Source organism: Schistocerca gregaria, chromosome 1 (genome assembly GCF_023897955.1).
Source record: "Schistocerca gregaria isolate iqSchGreg1 chromosome 1, iqSchGreg1.2, whole genome shotgun sequence".
In the NCBI taxonomy this organism is placed as follows: domain Eukaryota; kingdom Metazoa; phylum Arthropoda; class Insecta; order Orthoptera; family Acrididae; genus Schistocerca; species Schistocerca gregaria.
Genome location: NC_064920.1, coordinates 271,786,382 through 271,809,845, shown reverse-complemented (window position 1 = coordinate 271,809,845; position 23,464 = coordinate 271,786,382). Strand labels below are relative to the sequence as shown.

At 38.7% G+C, this 23,464-nt stretch overlaps 2 protein-coding genes and 1 non-coding gene across 3 annotated transcripts in view; 2 read left to right on the top strand and 1 right to left on the bottom strand.

Moving 5' to 3' along the window:
• LOC126340516 (alpha-mannosidase 2x) overlaps positions 1 to 3,711 on the top strand; it is a 162,792-nt gene extending 159,081 nt beyond the window's left edge. Inside the window, exon 21 of the mRNA XM_050001696.1 lies at positions 2,732 to 3,711. Coding sequence (XP_049857653.1) covers positions 2,732 to 2,881 — 150 coding nt within the window. The 3' untranslated portion in view covers positions 2,882 to 3,711. The remainder of the gene's footprint in view (positions 1 to 2,731) is intronic.
• On the top strand, positions 1,680 to 1,754 carry Trnas-cga (transfer RNA serine (anticodon CGA)). Its single transcript has one exon. It is a non-coding gene; the product is annotated as a tRNA-Ser (tRNA).
• Positions 3,712 to 8,308: 4,597 nt separating the features above from the next.
• The window catches only part of LOC126340500 (uncharacterized), a 358,769-nt gene continuing 343,613 nt past the window's right edge, over positions 8,309 to 23,464 (bottom strand). Inside the window, exons 4-6 of the mRNA XM_050001695.1 lie at positions 22,780 to 22,929; positions 10,816 to 10,928; positions 8,309 to 8,771 (exon numbers count right to left, since the gene is read on the bottom strand). Coding sequence (XP_049857652.1) covers positions 22,784 to 22,929 — 146 coding nt within the window. The 3' untranslated portion in view covers positions 8,309 to 8,771; positions 10,816 to 10,928; positions 22,780 to 22,783. The remainder of the gene's footprint in view (positions 8,772 to 10,815; positions 10,929 to 22,779; positions 22,930 to 23,464) is intronic.

Sequence of the window (23,464 nt, the reverse complement as noted above, 5' to 3'; positions counted from 1 at the left end):
ACATAACACATGCAGATTTGTAGTACATGAAATTTCGTATGTCAAGTTACTGCGAGTTTGAAGACATCTAAGGATCAGTGTCGGTAACATACAATTGTATTCTGAACATGCCTAGGCAGTGAATGACTGTACAGCTGCCCAATAAATGACCAGATGGCAGTTTGTGTAGCATTCTCCCTTAACTACTGACTGTGTGAAACTGAGGAAGATGTCATAGTGTTTAGTATGCTACATTTGACTTTGAGTAGAGTGAGATTAAATACCTCCCCAGACACCCTCATTATGATTTTCCGGGATTTATCCAAATTATTTGACATAATAACAATTTATTACCATAAATAAGGTCAGAATCAGTTTCCTTACCTCTGTGTGAAGCATTCAGATTGTGAATTAGGCATTGTTGAATAATAAACTAATGGAGCTTCATAAAAGACTATCAACTGCAGAGATAATATTGTAGTGTTCATGTTATTGTTATATTAAGCTGATAAATTGAATTGTTCTATTGAGTCAATAAGGCAACTAGCAAGAATGTCTGGTCGCAATGAAAAATGTTATTTGCGAGGCTGTCAGGAGGTGCAGTATGTGCTATGTATGCATTATTGCAGTAATCAAGGCTTACATATCTTTCCTATACTTCTCTCGAAGTACAGGTAATGTCTATATGGTGAACAGAAATGTACAAAAATTTAAGAAAAGAATTTTTTGAAGAATACACAAATAACGTGTATCTTTGTGCATCAACTGTGGAATACAGAATCACAGTAATTACAGCTTGTGACCAAGAGGTTGGGTTGTGGTCCCCCCCATCCAAATTTAGTCTTCTCTCGAGTTTTTCTTAATCATATCAAGTGAATCATACCATGGTGGTTTCAATACCTACTAAACTCAGAGAAATACTGGCTAATAAAATTATTACTGGGGGCATTGAGGTAATGGAACATGCAAAATTCAGAATTTATGCATTAAACATAATATAAAGGATGGCAACTCACAGTGCATAGCCAGCCAGCAAACACCCAACAGCAGTCACTTTTTCTCTTCAACCTGTTGTGGAGTTTAATAATTGTCTGTCATATATCAAAACTTCAGTCATTTCCGCTTTTTCTGGCACAGTTACTACTTCTTTGCAGATTAATTATTACAGTTATTGTGGAAATTTTAATTAATACATTTTCCTACATTTTCAACATTTACACAAAACATATTAAAAAGTTAAAACAAACAGAGTGTGTCATTCCCTCTCCGTCCTCCACCTCTCTTTCTCTACCTACCTCCAACTCCTCCTTCCCTTCTTCCTGTCCTGCCTTTCATTTTCTGCAACATACCTGCATACATGCTGTTAATTAATCTGTTGTAGATTCTCTGTTTCTTCCTCTTCAGTTTTCCTTCTGCTGCTCCTTTCAGTACCAAGATAACGTATTTCTGTATGTCTCAACTAGAGTTGTAAAATTGCTGCATGCTAGGGTAGACTGTCTTGAGCAGGTGTTGACTACAGTAGGAGCTTTGGTCAGTTAAGAAACTTCCTGGCAGATTAATACTGTGTGCCAGACCGAGTCTCGAACTCGGGACCTTTGTCTTTCTCAGGCAAGGGTTCGCTGGAGAGCTTCTGTAAACTTTGGAAGGTAGGAGGTGAGGTACTGGTGGTAGTAAAGCTGTGAGGATGGGGCGTGAGTCGTGGTTGGGTAGCTCAGTTGGTAGAGCACTTGCCCGCGAAAGGCAAAGGTCCCGAGTTCGAATCTCGGTCCGGCACACAGTTTTAATCTGCCAGGAAGTTTCATATCAGCGCACACTCCGCTGCAGAGTGAAAATCTCATTTTGGTCAGTTAAGATCGCAACTGCATCATCTGTACCATAGGTGTGTTGTCTAACAATTAGGTGTTACATCATTTCAATTTCTTTCTCTGCATATGCGATTAGTGTCTCCTAGATTTCCCTAGGAACCAGAAATGCTGAACTGTCGAGAATGACTGAGGATATATAAAGGGCCATGCGTAAAGATTCATGTAGCCTATGGAACATTTTTGTTCTATGCAGTTATCCTGCTGTATGTTACTTAAAAAGAAATAATGTTTATAGCAATATGGAAATTGCCAATGTGTAATTCAAGTTTTATTCAAAAATTGATTTGTAATATGAAACAGAGGGATGCTGTAACAATAATAAATAAATAAATAAATTGCTTCAGTACTTTCTTAAGCTTACATAAAACATCTTTTTGTTATTGCCAAACAGCTTTCATGCTTATCAATAAAAACAGGAAACTCATGTCTGTGATCATGATGAAGAAAATTCTGTTGAGTACTATATATATAATGTATTTATGCATTAAACTGTCCATGTATCAAAAGTAATTGCTTTCGTCACATAAAAGCCCAGAAGATATGCAAGCAGCTAATTTTTATAACTCATAAAAAGCAATTTATATTTTTAAGAATATAAAACACAGAATGGACTAACACTGACTGATGTCCAAAACAAACAAACAAGCAAAAAGCTAAGAGAAGCAATTGGCTCTTAGTGCCTCTTCCACACATTGATTTATTTTTGTTTCCCTACTAATGTTACTAATACTACTGGTAATCATACCATTCACTACATCATTTATGTACTGTACTAAAACTACTGAACCATAGTTTTGTTAGAGTGAAGCCATAGTATCAATACATTATTTAAATAATTTTTATAAGTCTGTTCATTTTATTTATTTGTTTTATTTTACTTTTCCCAGGTGAAACTCAGCAGCATTTTTCCATCTCAGTTTGGGGATGTGATGACAGAGTCATCATTATCATTCCTACATTTACGGAAGACTATGCCAAAGCAAACACCTCGTCCAATTTGTCCAATGGAGTTAGCAGCATACGTGTTGCCACGGTAGCCGTATTGTATATTAGTGAAGTAAAATGGTGTGACAGAAATGCTCAATAAACATTGACTGCAGATTATGCGTGTTTTGCCAGGCAGGGAAATGTGCAAGGACTTTGGTGTTAAGCCTGCATCAGCTGTCAGAAAACCTCTTTTATGGTTTTCTTTTTCCTACAAGATGAACAAATTTTATATTTAATGGGCATATTGCTATCTTTTAGTTTTTTTATGTGTGTTTTTGGTATTGGAACTGGTGCATTATATTTAGTATTTTAAGTTACTACTTCCAAAGAGAACCATTGCACTTAATTTGGTTTGCTGAAAAACTGAATTGTGTTTAGGAGGGAAGAATAATTTATTTCAGTAGTACCTGTGTTTCAATGACTCTAGTCTCATTATTTCATTACTTAAATGACTGGATATATTATATTGTATTTAGTGTTGAAAATTGTGATGCTATTTCACCAAGAGGGACCATTTCATTTTATTGTCACAGATTTTCACACTTTTATGAATAAGGTTTTGTAGACCTTTGTGTCTCAAGTGGACTGACTGCCTTTTGCTATTAATAATGCCATTGGGCTTCTGCTCATAAAGGGTGCCCTTAATGGATGAAAAGATTTTATTTCCCCTTTGGTTCAAATATTTGTCATTTTTGGGTGGTTTCAAATTTCACATATTTTATTATGTGTGACTTTTTTTTTCAAATGCATTGTGATTTATAAATATTTGTATATATATTATTGGTTGTGATGTCAAAAGCAGTGTCAAAATACATTATGCTAGCTGCAGTGTCATTGTATCATTAAATGTTATAGGTGAATAAAAATAAGTTTCATTTTATGCATTATCCGTTCATAAACCTAATTTAATTTGGCAGAATACTGAAACTTCTTGTCCATTATGGCATGTTGATGTGTGAGATATAATCTTTTGAAGAGTACTGTCCTTTACACGTGTGCTGTAAAACACGTTATTTTCTGTTGGTTTTATGTTTATTTTACAGCACATTTTGATAACAGTCAGGCTCACATAAACTGCACTGTTACACTTCATTCAGGACACTACTTTATTTTCACCTTAAAAATAATCACATACATGTCATGAATTTGAGAATCGTTACTATTTCTATCATTCTCACACCTGCTCAAATCTCAAATAGTTTCTGGTTTTTGGTTTTACTATCTCATGTATTTATTTTTTATCTGTGTGTACTTCCAGCATTTTTTCAGGACTATGTTTTCAGTGTACCTTTTGATTTCCATGACCATTGTTTATCTCAGTTCATTATATTTCCTTTTTCTGTCTGTACCTCAATGTCAATTCTAACACGGTAATGAGTCCTTGCTCCATCTATGACTTTAATTTCAGGACAAAGCCCATGTCACTAACCAAGACTCAGCCCGAGATCCTGTTCCTGAAATACTGCTGAGTGCCTAGGTTGGCAAACTATTGCTTGCAGGCTGGGCCCTCTGTACGGATGTCCATCCTTATGCTAGCCCATCCCATACACAAAGTGTGGAATATACCAGTTTTAAGAATTTCTTTATTTAATATGGGTAAACAGTACCATACTGGTAATCACTGGTGACGAGAAATTTCAGTAGAGCAGTGTTCTCATTACATGAACACACATTTCTGTTTTTATGCAAGACTGTAACATGACTGAATTAAATAAGAAACGAATAATGTAAGTGGTGGTCTTAGTGTGGTGGTATTTGCATCCAAAGTCGAGCCATATCTGTGACTCATTGTGTTGTTTAGTTCACATTTCAACCCCCCACCCCCGCTGTTATCGTAACATTCCAATGTGACACAAAAAAGAAGAAATTCGATAGTGTGAGAAATAAAAACGAACGAACAACACAGTGCTCCCTCTACCCCCCGCCCCCCCCCCCACCCTCTCTACATCTACATCCATACTCTACGAGCCATCTGACGGTATGTGGCGGAGGGTAACCTGAGTACCTCTATCGGTTCTCCCTTCTATTCCAGTCTCGTATTGTTCGTGGAAAGAAGGATTGTCGGTATGCTTCTGTGTGGGCTCTAATCTCTCTGATTTTATCCTCATGGTCTCTTCGCGAGATATACGTAGGAGGGAGCAATATACTGCTTGAATCTTTGGTGAAAGTATGCTCTCGAAACTTTAACAAAAGCCCGTACCGAGCTACTGAGCGTCTCTCCTGCAGAGTCTTCCACTGGAGTTTATATCTATCATCTCAGTAACGCTTTCGCAATTACTAAATGACCCTGTAATGAAGCGCGCTGCTCTCCGTTGGATCTTCTCTATCTCTTCTATAAACCCTATCTGGTACGGATCCCACACTGCTGAGCAGAATTCAAGCAGTGGGCGAACAAGCGTACTGTATCCTACTTCCTTTGTTTTCGGATTACATTTCCTTAGGATTCTTCCAATGAATCTCAGTCTGGCATCTGCTTTACCGACGATCACCTTCATATGATTATTCCATTTTAAATCACTCCTAATGCCTACTCCCAGATAATTTATGAAATTAACTGCTTCTAGTTGCTGACCTGCTATTTTGTAGCTAAATGATAAAGGATCTATCTTTCTATGTATTCACAGCACATTACACTTGTCTACATTGAGATTCAATTGCCATTCCGTGCACCATGCGTCAATTCGCTGCAGATCCTCCTGCATTTCAGTACAATTTTCTATTGTTACAACCTCTCGATACACCACAGCATCTTCCGCAAAAAGCCTAAGTGAACTTCCGATGTCATCCACCAGGTCATTTATGTATATTGCGAATAGCAACGGTCCTATGACACTCCCCTGCGGCACACCTGAAATTACTCTTACTTCGAAAGACTTCTCTCCATTGAGAATGACATGCTGCGTTCTGTTAGGAACTCCTCAATCCAATCACACAATTGGTCTGAGAGTCCATATGTTCTTACTTTTTTCATTAAACGACTGTGGGGAACTGTATCGAACGCCTTGCGGAAGTCGAGAAACACGGCATCTACCTGTGAACCCGTGTCTAAGGCCCTCTGAGTCTCGTGGACGAATAGCGCGAGCTGGGTTTCACACGACCGTCTTTTTCGAAACCCATGCTGATTCCTACAGACTAGATTTCTAGTCTACAGAAAAGTCATTATACTCGAACATAATACGTGTTCCAAAATTCTACAACTGATCGGCATTAGAGATATAGGTCTATAGTTCTGCACATCTGTTTGACATCCCTTCTTGAAAACGGGGATGACCTGTGCCCTTTTCCAATTCTTTGGAACGCCACATTCTTCTAGAGACCTACGGTACACCACTGCAAGAAGGGGGGCAAGTTCCTTCGCGTACTCTGTGTAAAATCGAACTGGTATCCCATCAGGTCCAGCGGCCTTTCCTCTTTTGAGCGATTTTAATTGTTTCTCTATCCCTCTGTCATCTATTTCAATATCTACCATTTTGTCAACTGTGCAACAATCTAGAGAAGGAACTACAGTGCAGTCTTCCTCTGTGAAACAGCTTTGGAAGAAGACATTTAGTATTTCGCGTAATTTTTGTTTGTCTGCAGGGCTTTGGCTATGTTTATTTTTGCTGTGAAGTTCCCTTTGCTTCCGCAGCAGTTTTCTAACTCGATTGTTGTACCACGGTGGCTCTTTTCCATCTCTTACGGTCTTGCTTGGCACATACTCATCTAACGCATATTGTACGATGGTTTTGAACTTTGTCCACTGATCCTCAACACTATCTGTCTTTGACACACAACTTTTGTGTTGAGCCATCAGGTACTCTGTAATCCGCTTATTGTCACTTTTGCTAAACAGAAAAATCTTCCTACCTTTTTTAATATTTCTATTTACGTCTGAAATCATCGATGCAGTAACCGCTTTATGATCGCTGATTCCCTGTTCTGCATTAACTGATTCAAATAGTTCGGGTCTGTTTGTCACCAGAAGGTCTAATATATTATCGCCACGAGTCGGTTCTCTGTTTAACTGCTCAAGGTAGTTTTCAGATAAAGCACTTAAAAAAAATTTCACTGGATTCTTTGTCCCTGCCACCCGTTATGAACGTTTGAGTCTCCCAGTCTATATCCGGCAAATTAAAATCTCCACCCAGAACTATAACATGGTGGGGAAATCTACTCGAAATATTTTCCAAATTATTCTTCAGGTGCTCAGCCACAACAGCTGCTGAGCCCGGGAGCCTATAGAGACATCCAATTACCATGTCTGAGCCTGCTTTAACTGTGACCTTCACCCAAATCATTTCACATTTCAGTTCTCCGTCAATTTCCTTCGATGCTATTGCACTTCTTATCGCTATAAACACGCCTCCCCCTTCACTGTCCAGCCTGTCTCTGTGGTATACATTCCAATCTGAGTTTAGGATTTCATTACTTTTTACGTCTGGTTTCACCCCCCCCCCCCCCCCCCCCCCCCCTTTCCGTCCTTCGCCTTCTTTCCCCCTCTGCTCCAGATGAAACAAACACTGTACTGTTAATGATGACTTCAATATAACGTAACACAGGAACTGTTTACAGTGAAGTCAGCAAAAGATGCCCTAGCAGGAGCACTTTTGTTAATGGAAATAGAAAGGTGGATCTGGAAATGTCACCTTAAAATGTTTCAGTTACATTCCTGGACTATTGTTGCATGTAGTGCAGTCAGCGAAAGACACATCATCAGCAGCAGTTTTGTTCGTGAAAATAGAAGGGTGCATCTAGAAATGTACCCTTCAGACATTTGTTACAGTCCTGCACTGTTGTTGCATGTATCATATGGAGAAGTGCTTGTGACCACTTCTCCTTGTAGACCTCAAGAAACTGGTCGTACGCTATGACAAATTCTTATTTTCAAACTTAAAAAAACTGCAGATTTAAATGATGTCATATGTGGTTCTCTGATGTGAAAGGAGTTAACTTTTAAAATACTATTTTGCCATATTATTGACAGTTAACATGAAGTAATGATGGTGATATGGAGGCAGTGGTTTAGCAGTGATGGAAGTAAATGATTTAGAAAACACTGACAGTTGTATTAAAACATTAAAAAAATTTCTATGTATTTATTAAAAGTTGTGTAACAATCAAAAACTAACATAGTTTTTATAAACCTGTTTCATCTTAGAATTAGGAGAAATTTTCATGCAGACGAAAGAATTACTGTGTCTTTAAAAAGACATGCACATAACACAAGACAGTATAGTAAAGTGTTCCCACAACCATCCATTTCTCTCTCTCTCTCTCTCTCTCTCTCTCTCTCTCTGTGTGTGTGTGTGTGTGTGTGTGTGTGTGTGTGTGTGTGTGTGTGTGTGTGATGTTAATATTTAACTTATCTTTTATGGAACTGGATATTGTAAAATTTTCATGTTTTTTAATTCCATCAAAATGTAGTTATTTAATTTACATAGTAGTAGAACGGTAACATTATCTTCATAGTCTTCACAGCATATAAAACATTAAAAATATTTCACTGCTACATTATTTTATTGTTTCCCTATTGTCTCCTTTAAAATTGTGCTGATTGCTTCAGCATTGTATATATTACAATTTTTTACATGAAGATCTGCAATTGTGGTCTTAACTATTGTTGTTGATACTAAGATTAGAGGACAAAAAACTTAACAGTCTAAATATAATGTGACATCCACAACAAACTTATATAAAATAAGGTAAAAAATCATAAGGGGGGGACAAAAATGATACTGTAGCCTAAGTTTGAAGCACTATAAGGATTTTCATTCACACTAAATAATTATCAGTCTTGATGCCATGGAATTACATCATCTTATCACAAGCATCCACAACTTAAAAACCTCTGTAAATCTTCAGAATCAAAGTTATGATTTATGATTAATATTCTAGTTGTCTCTCTGCATTTTCTTGATTTTTTGTCCAGCATCCTGAGCAGCATCAGTTTATTGCAGCAGCCTGTAAATGAGATTCATGACCAGATTAAATGTGCCACGTATACAATCTGTGATGAGTGATAGTGGTGTGTAACTTATATAAAAGTTAAGCATTCTAGAAAATTTAGTAGAAATATGAGGTAATTTATTTTCATTACAGAAATTTGGTGATACGGAATACCTTGATTATGAGAGATTTATAAACAGACACTTAGTGAGATTTATTTTATTTGAGTCAAAGTCATTTTACACAAAGGAAAAAAAAACAATAATAATATACTGTCTGTGCAGTAAAACAGGACAACTTAATTTATGCATTAATTCTGGAATATGATCCTGTGTGCATGGTACTGCATTTCAGTTTCTTGTGTGAATCATCTCTTAATAAATATTTATATTGCCTTTACTTTATTATTACCTTATTGACTGAAGTATAGTAGTGTACAGAGGGGTTCAGCTAAGCTGTTCACATGAAATACACTGATGGAAAAAAAGCAGTACCAAAACATAATTAATGTAGAATGGTGAAATTTTGGGAATACATTTGTCTAGGTAACATATTTAAGTAATTAACACTGCTAGATCACAGGTTAAGGTAAGTGCGAGATAAGTTGCTGCAGATGTGAAATGCTGGTACATTAATAAGTGGTGTAGCTGCCAGAATGTTGAATACAAGCATGCAAATGTGCCTGCATTGTGTTGTACAGGTGCCAGATGTCAGTTTGTGGGATAGTCAGTCAGTACAGGGATGGCTAGTACTGTTAGTGAATGATGTTGGGGTTGCTGTCTGATGGTGTCCTGTATGTGCTTGATTGGAGACGGACTTGGTTATTGAGCAGGCCAAAGCAACATGATGACACTCTATAGAGCTTGTTGGGTTACTACAGTGATGTGTGGGCAAGCATTATCCTATTGGAAAATGTCCCTTGTAATGCTGTTTGTGAGTGGCAGCAGAAAAGGTCAAATCACCAGACTGATGTGTAGATTTGCAGTCAGGTCATGTGGAATAACCACAAGAGTGCTCCTACTGTCATACAAAATTGCACTTCAGGCAAAAACTCAAGGTGTGGATCCACTGTTTCTAGCATGCGGACAGGCTGGTTGCAGGCCCTTAACTGGCCTCCTCCTAACCAATACACGGCCATCACTTGCAGAACCAGCATTCATCAGAAAACACAACAGACCTCCACCCTGCCCTTCAATGAGCTCTTGCTTGACACCACGGAGGTCGCAAATGGTGGCGCTTTGGGGTTAGTGGAATGCACGCTACAGAACATCTGGTCGAGAGATGTCCTTGAAGTAATGATTTGTTACAGTTCACTGGGTCACTGTAGTGTCAGCTGCTGCTCAGATTGCTGATGCAGATGCAGTATGATGCACCAGAGCCTTACGCTGAACATTGTGGTCTTCCCTGTTGGTAGTACTATGTGGTCATCCAGAGCCCGGGCTTCTTGGGACTGCATGTTCCATGGCCACCATTGTCAGCATACAAGTACAGTGGCTACATTCCTGCCAAGTCTTTCTACAATACCGCAGAGGGAACATTCAGCTTCTCATATCCTATTACAAGGCCTCATCCAGACTTGGCAAAGTGTTGTCACCTTAAGGGCATTCTTGATTGGCCAACTCACCTTATCAAATCTCAAAGGTAATTAATATTCACAACCATTACAGCATGCATTTATAGCAAACTTGATTAGCATTCTCGTAGTAGTGCTACTAGTGCCGCTCTGGTGTGAAATTTGAAACACACTTACCAACTTTCATTTGTGTTGCACAACTCTTTCCTGGTTTTGTGACTTTTTTTGCCATCAGTGTATATCTGGAACCATTTCTGTTTTCACCTTGATGAAATGTGAGAAATTACTTGCTAAAAGATATATAGTCTACATACAGAGCTATATTAATTACGTGGATGTTGGTATTAACATTGCATTTTTAAATCAAACTATTTATTTCTGCAGATAGCACCATATTTCTAAAACAGAGAGATTCAACAGTTTTCACTCTTCAGAATCTGCTTACTAGTTTTTAGGTAATTACAATATTTAGAACTTGAAACTTACTTGTGAACATGAAACCAATTGTTTTCTTTTGCGAAGTTCATGATTTCATACCCAAATAAGGAAGTACTTCGCATCGGACATTGAGGAAACATTGGGTTGCACTGCCACAGTACCTGTAAAATAGGGGTACAGTGGAATTTTGTTTTTATTCTGTGTTGTACACATGCTAATTAGTTTGAAATTTCTTTCACAAACCAAGAGAAAAAACTGGATATGCTTCCTTTTTTACAGTGAGCACTGAAGAAACGCAAAGACAACAGTTGAGTTCTATGCGAAAAGGTATCCAGGCATATGGTTGCCAGCAAGAAGGATACTGCCTTAATGTGCAAAAAAATGTTATTGAAAGGGCATTGGAATATTATGCAAAGGGTAAGGAGCAAACTTGCAATGAGTAGAACAAATGAAACAGATGTTCTGGTAGTTGTTTATAATGCACAAGTTAACTTCAGGGAAATTGCCACTGTCTCTGGAATAAGTCAGACTAGCAACATTCACATTCTATGTGAAAGCACCTTTCATCTGTACCATGTACCACTTCACCAGCAGATTAACCAGCAGGGTTGTGGAAGACACATGGAATTCTATTACCCGGTTTTCCTGGTTTCGTCCCCTTTGTCAAGGAATTTTCTTCACTGATGAAGCTACCACTACAAACTATGGAAAGTTGAATATAAGAGATATGCTTCATAGGGCCACAGTGAATCTGCACTGGCAGAGACAGCATAGTGTGAACATTTCGTGTGGGTGGTATTGGAGACTACATGACTTATCCTTACGCCACTAAAGAAACCCTAATGCATAAAAGATACTCACAGTTTCTAACCAAAGTGCTGTTGGCTCTCCTACAGGAATTATCACTTGAAATACATAGATGCATTTGGTAACAGCATGATGTTTGCTTGTATCACTACTCAGTTGTGGCTACGAGAGCACACACCCAGCCCTTTCCTGTTTGCTGGATAATACATGAAAGTGTAATTGAATTTTCTGACACTAGGTTAATTTGGTCCCGTTGGCTTTTCTCCCTTGGGGTAAACTCAAATATGAAGTCTGCGTACGAGGTTTGGTAAAAAGTAATGGAATTTTTTTTAATTTTGCAGACTTCATGCACTTAGTTTCCCCAGAAAAATTGTTACCTTGTTGGTATACACATTCCTGATATATGTTTGCATTTCCAGCTATTTTGAATATTTATTTTATTGTTGACAGTCGAAAAGCTTATACATGCTTTCCGGTGCTTTGTGAATTTTTACTTTTGAACAAGATGGATCAAAGAATTTGCATTAAACTTGGTTTGATAAATGGAATAAAGTAAAGCAACATGTTTGAAATGTTGACTGGCTTTTGGTCAATCTACTAGGAAAAATAAGACAAGTGGTATAAACGTTTCTGAGGGGTTCGAGAAGACATTGAAGATGACAATCATCCTTGATGCCCTAGCAAGTCTGTTAGTGACATCAATGGGGGAAAAGTAAAGAAAATGGTTCTGAAAAAATAGCCGAATCACCATCAGAGAGTTTTCTGATGACGACAGCGTATCTTTTGGCTCATGACAAGCAATTTGTTTGGATGTTTTGGGCATGAAATGTCTAGCAGCAAAGTTTGTTCTGAAATTGTTGAATTTTGACTAAAAATGACATTGCGTAGCTGTCGCTCAGGAATTGCTGAATGAATTCAATGAAACAGAACTTCTAAAGAAAGCTATTATTGGTGATGAAACAAAGGTATATGGATGTGATGAAACTAAGGCTCAATCGTCCCAATAGAAACTGCCCAAAGAACCTAGACTGAAAAGAATTTGATGAAATTCGATCACATATGAAGGTTCTTCTTCCTGCTTTCTTCAATTACAATTGGATAATGCATCCTGATTTCCTGTCTTATGGTTCACACGAAGCAGTTTGATGAAAATGACCAGAATTGTGGCAAAACAACTTGTGGAAATTGCATGTCCCCCTCACATCTCTCTGCTTGTTCATAATTTTTTGGCAAAACAACAAAACAAGAACCATGAAACAATGTTGTTTCGCCATCACTGATGACATAAAAACAGATTTACTGAAGGAACTGAACACAATAATGAAAAGTGAGTTCCAGTAGTGCTTCCAAGTGTGGAAAAAGCATTGGCACATGTGTTATACCTGAAGGGAATTACTTTGAAGGGGACGATGTTGATGTTGGTGAATAAACAAAAAATCTTTAAGAAAAACAACAGCTCTCATTACTTTTTGATCACACTTGGGCAAGCTCTGATAAACCAGGAGGATTTAAAACATCACTTGTTGCTGAATGTGCAGTGATATCAGAGGAATATCTTCGGTTTGTCCATAAATCATAGCACCAATGCCTGCAAACATGTACTGAAGTGGGCAGTTGATATTTCAAAAACTTGAAGACATAAATGAAATTTGAAGGATGTGTTTATGACCTTACCGCATTGTTCTGTGGTTGCCTTTTTGTTGCTGTTGTTGATTTAAATTTGCAGCGTAAGTGTATCCTGACATTAAACTCATGATGCAAAGTATTGTTTAGGAATCTTTATATGTCAATCCCGTTTTACAAATCTGTTAAATTTTTGATGAGCACCTTTCTATTAGGACTCTTACAGAAACATGAGCATAACTGTTACTGTAGTTAACTGGTGAATCATCCTTGGATGCCATGTCTGTTCCCTCCCATCTTGTATGACAGTCCCACCACATGTAGCCCTGTATGATTATCATCAGTTTTTCACCACTGTTCCACTTTTGTAAGAAGATCTCTTAGCTGCGTAAAGCTTGATTGCCTGCTCACAATGAAGCAACAGTTCCATATAACAAGAACTTCCTAATAAGACATCAATCATTTTCAAGTTCAAAATGAATAAATCTTGGGTAAGTGATATAATTTTTCCAAAAGAACTATTAGAATTTTGAAGAGTGATATGCTGTTAAATTTGTCTCATTTACAACTCTGATACTAGCAGGAGAAATTACTGTAGCTGTATATGAAAAGCAAAGATGATACCAATACATGTGCTATTAATGTAGCTATGGAAAGAGACTATATGTTATCTAGTGAGGACTTTTTCACAAGTAATTTGAGTGGAAATAGAATTACAATATTTTAAACATGAGGATAACAGCATAGCTGAATCTCTCTGTATATAAATACAAACTAGTAACAAAATAGTATAAATGACTTGTTGACTCATTACTCTTCAAACTAATGTCCACATTCACATTTTTGTAATTAGTTCATTGTGGTTTTATCATTTTTTGGGAACAATATTCATTATGTGTGAAATATAACATGATATTATCTCAACAAGAAAAGTAAGACAAAGAGAAATAAATCTGAACAGGGATTAAAACCAGTCTTTCCCCTGCATATAAAGTGTTATCTTTCCTCTTTCAGTTATTTGTTCATTCATTCAGTTATAAATTAGGAGCAATTGCAAGCTACTTTTGTAAAGTATACTAACAAGCAATAACTACTAGTGTTAATCTGCTCACACTTGTTTGATATGTTATAAATCAGGTTGTGTGTTTTAGTAGAAAATCAATTTCTGTGAAGTAAAAGCCATGCGCTTCCTTTTTAACTTCTCAACTGTTGTTTTTATCTACCACTTTATTCCAAGTGATAACTTTACTAATTTCAGAGTAGGCGTATGCTATCACTTGTCTGTACTCCTCTACTAGAAAACTTAGAGCCTATATCATATGAAAATTAACGTTTACCTGAATTTAAGTTCCACAGTCCAAATAATTTGATGATACAAAAATATTCTAGAGGAAACAGGACTGACAAAAATGTGAAGTAGAAGAGATCATTAGTTTTTAAAAGTGGGTTCTTTGGGGTAGTTTATGTTGTTATAGCTTTCATTTTTATCTCAAAAGACAAACAGTTGATTCAGTCCTGTATCCGAAGCTGTTTGTAAGTAATGTTACAACCCCCAGCTGCTGCATGGCTTAAGTTGTGTGATGAGGTTGCCACATTTAGGTATTGCTATCTGCCTGATTTTCTTCTACTCAATCGAAGAATGCAAACTCACCCCCACTACTGCAGGTGCCTTCGTCTGGGAGGGAACAACTATGAAATTCTGTATAAAGTAATGGCAGTTCCTGTCTTATCTTAAGAAAGTAAAAGCCAGGTTACTACTTCCTCAGAAGATCCTGAACTACAAAGTGGGAGAAGAGATGTTGGAAGACCTCGGTAAAGATGGGATTGATTTTGTTTGTGAGTTTTGAATGGGCAATGCTTGAAAGGAAGATAATGATGAAAGACAGTCAGTCAATTCTAAATTGGAATATTTTTTCTTTTCATTCTTAGCCACTGTTTTTGGGTTTGTTGTCCTGGAAAAATAGGATGTAAGCTGTAAAAGGTTTATGCATTCATCAAATTCAGCCACTGGTAAGCTGAAATTTGTTAATGTAGGGGTTTCTGTTTATTGTATTTTATACTCTTAAAATACATCATATTAACTTTTTTGCTTTGCATCTAATTGTTACTGCTGCCAATTTACTTCAGTTTGTCTTTTATGTCATGCAGTCCCTCCTGACAGTATACATTTATATGCAGTACTGGTGTCAGTGTCAAACAATACAGGGTTATTCCAAATGATGGACCCATTTTCAAAAATTTGTATGTATTCAAGTACAAATTGAGAATGAACAAACTATATCTCAATGAAAAGAGGAAGTTTCAAAGTTTTTGTTGGGTGGCGGCAGGTGGGAAGTGATGGTTTCAGAAGTGGCCGGTAGAGTTCACACGGCAGGAGGGCCGTCATTCTGTTTCACTGTCAGTTGTGAGTGAGATGGCAACTGTGGAGCCCAAGCTTTTTTGTGTTTATGAGTTTGCAAAAAGTGGGTCGCAAATTGTAGTGCAGCATGCATTTCGTACCAAATTTGGTATTCCAGCACCAACTCGCAAAAGTATTATCCATTAGTTTAAGCAATTTAAACAGACTGGGAATGAGTGCAAAGGAAAAAGCACATGCCAGCAGCCGCGTGTATCAGAGGATGATTTCCAATGAATTCAAGAAAGTTTTTTGTGCAGCCCCAGTAAGTCTACCAGCAGAGCCAGACAAGAACTTGGATTACCCCAGCCAACTGTATGGAAAGTTCTGAGTTGGCATTTGCTGTACAAACCCTCCCGATTACAACTTGTGCAGGCTGTCAACCCCAATGATAAAGAGAATCATCTCACATTTTGTGGTTATGTGCTAGCAAAGATGGAGGAGGACGTGTTTCTATAGCGTGTAATTTTTAGTGATGAAGAGATATTCAACCTTAATGGAAAAGTCAACAGACACAATGTTCGCATATGGGGTTTGGAAAATCCACATTCTCTGTTGCAACATGAAAGAGGCTCACCAAAGATCAACGTGTCCTGTGCCATATCTCATACAAAGGTTTGTGGACCCTTTCTTTTTGCAGAAAGAACTGTAAAGGGAATCACGTACCTGGACATGATGGAACAATGGCTGTGTCCCTCAAGTTATGGAACATTCCCAGGACTTCATTTTCCAACAGGATGGAGCTCTGCCCCATTGACACCATAATGTACAAGGCTTTTTGAATGACTGCCTCCCTCAGCACTGGATTGGTCACACGAGACTTGAGGACCTGGCTCTGCACTTCTAGCCACCGAGATCTCCTGATCTCACACCCTGCGACTATTTCTTATGGGGTTATGTGAAGGAAGCAGTTTATGTCCCACCTGTACCAACCACTATCTGCGGAACCTGATCACTGCTGCCATGCACTCAATAACAGCACATACGCTTTCGCTTGTGTGGGATGAATTTGGCTACTACTTCGATGTTTGCCGTGCAGCCAATGGTGGCCACATTGAACATTCATAATATTTATCACATTTCTAATTGTTAAATAATTTTTAAAAACTAATTAATTACAATTTCTTAAATCGATTTCTACATCTACATCTACATCTACATCCATACTCCGCAAGCCACCTGACAGTGTGTGGCGGAGGGTACCCTGAGTAACTCCATCGGTTCTCCCTTCTATTCCAGTCTCGTATTGTTCGTGGAAAGAAGGATTGTCGGTATTCTTCTGTGTGGGCTCTAATCTCTCTGATTTTATCCTCATGGTCTCTTCGCGAGATATACGTAGGAGGGAGCAATATACTGCTTGACTCTTCGGTGAAGGTATGTTCTCGAAACTTGAACAAAAGCTCGTACTGAGCTACTGAGCATCTCTCCTGCAGAGTCTTCCACTGGAGTTTATCTATCATCTCCGTAACGCTTTCGCGATTACTAAATGACCCTGTAACGAAGCACGCTGCTCTCCGTTGGATCTTCTCTATCTCTTCTATAAACACTATCTGGTATGGATCCCACACTGCTGAGCAGTATTCAAGCAGTGGGCGAACAAGCGTACTGTATTCTACTTCCTTTGTTTTCGGATTGCATTTCCTTAGGATTCTTTCAATGAATCTCAGTCTGGCATCTGCTTTACCGACGATCACCTTAATATGATTATTCCATTTTAAATCACTCCTAATGCCTAATCCCAGATAATTTATGAAATTAACTGCTTCTAGTTGCTGACCTGCTATTTTGTAGCTAAATGATAAAGGATCTATCTTTCTATGTATTCACAGCACATTACACTTGTCTACATTGAGATTCAATTGCCATTCCGTGCACCATGCATCAATTCGCTGCAGATCCTCCTGCATTTCAGTACAATTTTCCATTGTTGCATCCTCTCGATACACCACAGCATCATCTGCAAAAAACCTCAGTGAACTTCCGATGTCATGCACCAGGTCATTTATGTATATTGTGCATAGCAACGATCCTATGACACTCCCCTGCGGCAAACCTGAAATCACTCTTACTTCGAAAGACTTCTCTCCATTGAGAATGACATGCTGCGTTCTGTTATCTAGGAACTCCTCAATCCAATCACACAATTGGTCTGATAGTCCGTATGCTCTTACTTTGTTTCATTAAACGACTGGGGGGAACTGTGTCAAACACCTTGCGGAAGTCAAGAAACACGGCATCTACCTGTGAACCCGTGTCTATGGCCCTCTGAGTCTCGTGGACGAATAGCACGAGCTGGGTTTCACACGACAGTCTTTTTCGAAACCCATGCTGATTCCTACAGAGTAGATTTCTAGTCTCCAGAAAAGACATTATACTCGAACATAATACGTGTTCCAAAATTCTACAACTGATCGACGTTAGAGATATAGGTCTATAGTTCTGCACATCTGTTCGACATCCCTTCTTAAAAACGGGGATGACCTGTGCCCTTTTCCAATCCTTTTGAACTCTTCGCTCTTCTAGAGACCTATGGTACACCGCTGCAAGAAGGGGGGCAAGTTCCTTCGCGTACTCTGTGTATAATCGAACTGGTATCCCATCAGGACCAGCCGCCTTTCCTCTTTTGAGCGTTTTTAATTGTTTCTCTATCCCTCTGTCGTCTATTTCAATATCTACCATTTTGTCAACTGTGCGACAATCTAGAGAAGGAAGTACAGTGCAGTCTTCCTCTGTGAAACAGCTTTGGAAGAAGACATTTAGTATTTCGGCCTTTAGTCTGTCATCCTCTGTTTCAGTACCATTTTGGTCACAGAGTGTCTGGATATTTTGTTTTGATCCACCTACCGCTTTGACATAGGACCAAAATTTCTTAGGATTTTCTGCCAAGTCAATACATAGAAGTTTACTTTCGAATTCATTGAACACCTCTCGCATAGCCCTGCTCACACTAAATTTCGCTTCGCGTAATTATTGTTTGTCTGCAAGGCTTTGGCTATGTTTATGTTTGCTGTGAAGTTCCCTTTGCTTCCGCAGCAGTTTTCTAACTCGGTTGTTGTACCACGGTGGCTCTTTTCCATCTCTTACGATCTTGCTTGGCACATACTCATCTAACACATCTTGTCTGATGGTTTTGGACTTTGTCCACTGATCCTCAACACTATCTGTACTTGAGACAAAACTTTTATGTTGAGCCATCAGGTACTTGGTAATCTGCTTTTTGTCACTTGCGTTAAACAGAAAAATCTTCCTACCTTTTTTAATATTTCTATTATGGCTGAAATCATCGATGCAGTAACGACTTTATGATCGCTGATTCCCTGTTCTGCATTAACTGATTCAAATAGTTCGGGTCTGTTTGTCACCAGAAGGTCTAATATGTTATCGCCACGAGTCGGTTCTCTGTTTAACTGCTCAAGGTAGATTTCAGATAAAGCACTTAAAAAAAAATTTCACTGGATTCTTTGTCCCTGCCACCCGTTATGGATGTTTGAGTCTCCTAGTCTATATCCGGCAAATTAAAGTCTCCACCCATAACTATAACATGGTGGGGAAATCTACTCGAAATATTTTCCAAATTATTCTTCAGGTGCTGAGCCACAACAGCTGCTGAGCCCGGAGGCCCAACATTATGAAAAAAACTTTGAAATTTCCTCTTTTTATTGGCATAAAAGCTTGTTCAGTTTGATTTGTACTTGAATAAATACAACATTTTGAAAATGGGTCCATCATTTAGAATAACTCTTTATAAATCTGAAAGAGAACATCTAAGAATTTATGCTGATAAATGTCCTAACCACTGTCACTGTATTCTTACCCTGTATAGGACTCTCTTAAATAACAGTGACTATAATTCTAGGGGATCATTTATGTATAAACTTACATTTATTTACATGTCTGTATCATCCAAAATACAAGTTATGATGTAATTATATTGACAAAAATATGCTCAACAAGCGGTGGCAGAAGAACATGCACATATAAAGGGTAAAGAAATTTGCAAGGTTTTTGAGCTAGTGGCTCCTTGTTGCAGGGGGTTTAAAGAGAAGGAAGAGGGATGAAGGAAAAGGACCGGCAAGGTTTAGGAAATGGGGAAAGTTTGAAAAAGTCACTCAGTACCCCAGGTCGGGGGAGACCTACTGGACAGGATGGGATGAAAAGCTTGGAGTGGATGAGATTAGAATACCTGAGAGCTTAGAGGTGTAAGATAGGGTAATAAGCAAAACATAAACTGCTGACAGAAGGTCATGCAAAAGTTAATAAGAGCAGAAAGCTAAGTGTTTTGTATGTGGTGGAGATTGGTGGCGGGGACGGTAGGGGGGGGGGGGGGGGGGAGTACCAGACATGTCAGAAAATAAAAGATATAGAAAATAAAAATGGAATGAAGAAAGGAAAAGTTACTGAGAAGAAATGGCGAGGAAAAAAATCCTAAATTAAGGCCAAGTAAGTGGCGAGAACTAAGGACATGTTGTAATGTCAGTTCCCACTTCTGAGAAGCTAGTGTGTGGAGGAAGAATCCAGATGGCATATGTGGTGAAATAGGCACAATTGTCGTGAATGTCATGTTGTAGAACATGCTCTGCAACAGGATATTGGGTGTTGCCAGTGTACACTCTCTGTCTGTATCCCTTCTTCCTTACTGACAACTCTGTGGTAGTTATATCAATGTAAAATGTTTGCAAAGATATCTCAGATATCTCAGCCTTTGATAGTGTAAGTTTTGCCACTTGCAGGGCTGGTAGGAGGGTGCATAGTGCAAATCTTACAGTGGGGATGGTCATAGGGGTAGGAGCAATAGGGTAGGGAAATGGGTGTAGAAGGAGTATTGGATCTGACTAGGATATTGTGGTGATTTGGGAATGGGGGGACGAAAAGCTGTTCTGTGGTGGGCAAAATGGACCTTATTTCAGGAAATGATTTTAGGAAGTGACAGCACTGTTGAAGTAGCTGTATTAAAGACCAGAATAATATTGAGTGACAAGAGATGTACTCATAAGTTGTTTTTTGGAGACATCAACAGTACCAGGATTGCATGTGATAGCCCGAGAAATATGATTTTAAACAAGTGTGTGAGGTAAGTATGTCATGCCGAGGCTGAATGAGAGGGAATGTTTGACACATCAAAAGTATGGCAACTGACAGAATGTAAATACTGTTGTTTGTTAGTACATTTATGTGAACAGATGTGTTTATCTGACCCTCAATAAAGATGAGGTCAGCATCAAGGAAAATGGCATGGGACTTGGAATAGGACCATTTGAAATTTAATCTGAAGAATGTATTTAGAGATTCCAAGAATTTCCATATTGCAAATGTGACATCATTGTATCTAAACAAACCCAGGGGCTGAAGTCCTATGGATATCAGAAAAGCTCCTCCAAGTAAACAATTGAAAGGTTGGCATCAGAAGGAGCCTTCCTGGTTCACAGGGCTGTGCCCCTGATCTGTTTGTATGCGTGCTGTCAAAGGTAAAGTAGTTGTTGGTAAGTATGATGTTAATTAAATTGAGCAGGAAGGATGTCATAGATGTGGAATCAGGTGGGCACTGGGTGAGGTAATGTTCGGCAGCTGACTGACAGAGCACATAGGGGATGTTGTTATAGAGGGAGATGACATTAGTGGTGACAAGCAAGGCGTGTGATGGGAGTGGGATGGACATAGATTTAAGATGATATAGGAAATGGTCAGTGTCTTTAAGAAGGGAAGTAAGTGTTAGCTATAGTCTGCAGGTGTAGACCAACTAAGGCAGATACACATTGGTTTGGTGCTTTGAACTCAGCAACTGTGGGATCTTAGGAAGAAGGTAGCGGTACTTGATTTGTATGGCATAAGATGTTCTATGGATTGAGGCATTAGTCCTTGTGAGGGGCATGAGGTTTTTAGGAGGGATTGTCAGTCAGTTTGTATGACAGGGCTGGGATCTTGATGGCAGATGCTGCATGTTGAGGTGTTGGACAGTTGACATAGACCCTCACTCACAACTCCTGTCAGTCAAGTACCACAGAGGTAGATCCCTTGTCCACTGGAAGGGTAATGAGAGAGTCATCAGTTTTTAGGGAATCAAGAGCCTGAAGTTCTGCAGAAGACAGCTTGGAGTTGTGTTGTAGGGACCTGAGAGAGGATTGTGAAGCAATGCTGGATGTTAGGGATTCTTGGAAGGCTTGTAAGAGATTATTTTGAGGTAGTGTTGATGGACCAAATTGTGTTCTTTGATTTATTTGGTCTTAGCATTTCTTCTCAGTAACTGTTCATTTCATCTCTTCCATTTAGTTTTCTATATCTTTATTTTTCTGATCAGCCTTTTTCCCCACACCTCTACCACATATGATGCACTTCGCCTTCAGTTCTTAATAAATCTTGTATGATCTTTTGTCAGTAATTATCTCTTGCTTTTAACCTGTCTTCCTCCTCTAAGCTCTCATATTTTCAAATATAATTCAGTGCAGTCCCCAACAATCGGTCTTTCTGTTACATCCCATCCGGTAGGTTGAAATGTTCAAATCTGTGTGGATTCCTAAGAGACCAAACTGCTGAAGTCAATGTTCCCCAGACTTGCACACACTTACTCTAAAACATATGCAAAGAACAACACACACACACACACACACACACACACACACACACACACACACACACCCATGCCTGAGGGAGGACTTGAACCTACAGTGGGAGAGGCTGTGCAATCAGTGACGTGGTGCCTCAAACCGCACAGGCACTCTGTGTGGCATCCAGTAGGTCTCCACTGACCTGGTGTTCCTACTCACTTCTCATTTCCTTAACCTCGCCAGTCCTTTGTCTTCATCCCTCTTCCTTCTCCTTAAAAACACTCTGCCAGAAGAAGGAGCCACTGGCTCTGAAAGCTTGCAAATTTCCTTGACCTTTATATGTGTGTGCTCCGTTGCTGCTGCTTGGTGAGCAGATTTTTTATCTATCCACTTATATTGTATTTGCAAACACAAGGTGTGCTGGTTGGATGACGTAATAAGACATTGTTTTTAGATTCAACTTGGTGCTGTAGGTGTTAAACAGAAAAAAAATGATGTGCCATAAATATCTACTCCTCTTACTTAATTATATTGTGGATTGTGGAATATACTCATTTCTTTACTGAGGGTTCCTTGTGGAAACTGTCTCAAAACAAGATCTACAAAATGATGAACAGTTTGGAATTATTTTGGGCTCTTTCTTACCACTTTATGTAGCCAGTTGTTCAGATGCTGTCTGGTTCATTGTTGTGTGCGGAACAGGTGGACTTGAAACCAATGATGTCAGATTGCTGGTGATGTTACTGCTAGCTTCCACTTGCTGATGCAGTGGTTGAAATTGTGGAGAACTTCCATCTGTAACAAAAGAATTTATACATAAATGCATTAAAATAAATCAACAACTGACGTGCAAAATTACTACGCTGTGGCAGTGATAAGCCAATCCTTTACACGACGGATGTTGGGAGAGGCAGGAGTCTGCCTTGACCCCCACATCAGGAGTATTTAGGAGAAAGGAGTGGTGAGCACATAGCAGTACTGACTCCTTCAGCAGTCCTGGTGCCATACTCGTGTTTATGCATATATGAAATCAGAGGTGACATGCAGAAATATTGGCAGCACATGGGGATAAAGTAATATGCTCCAATTAGTGCTAATTTTCTCCAGTAGTGACAGTGCCAGTAAGAATGGTAAACCTATTTTGGCAAAACATTAATATGTTCAATATTATATATGACTGTTCTGTATATTCTTCAAAAAGTTGTTACATATATTTTTTTAAATATTTTTACAAATCCATCTTTAATTACAAGGGAATAAATTTGTCGAGCTGTATTCATTATGACTGTTTGTGAAATTTCTTGTAAGGAAGATAATGGAGTGACAGTGC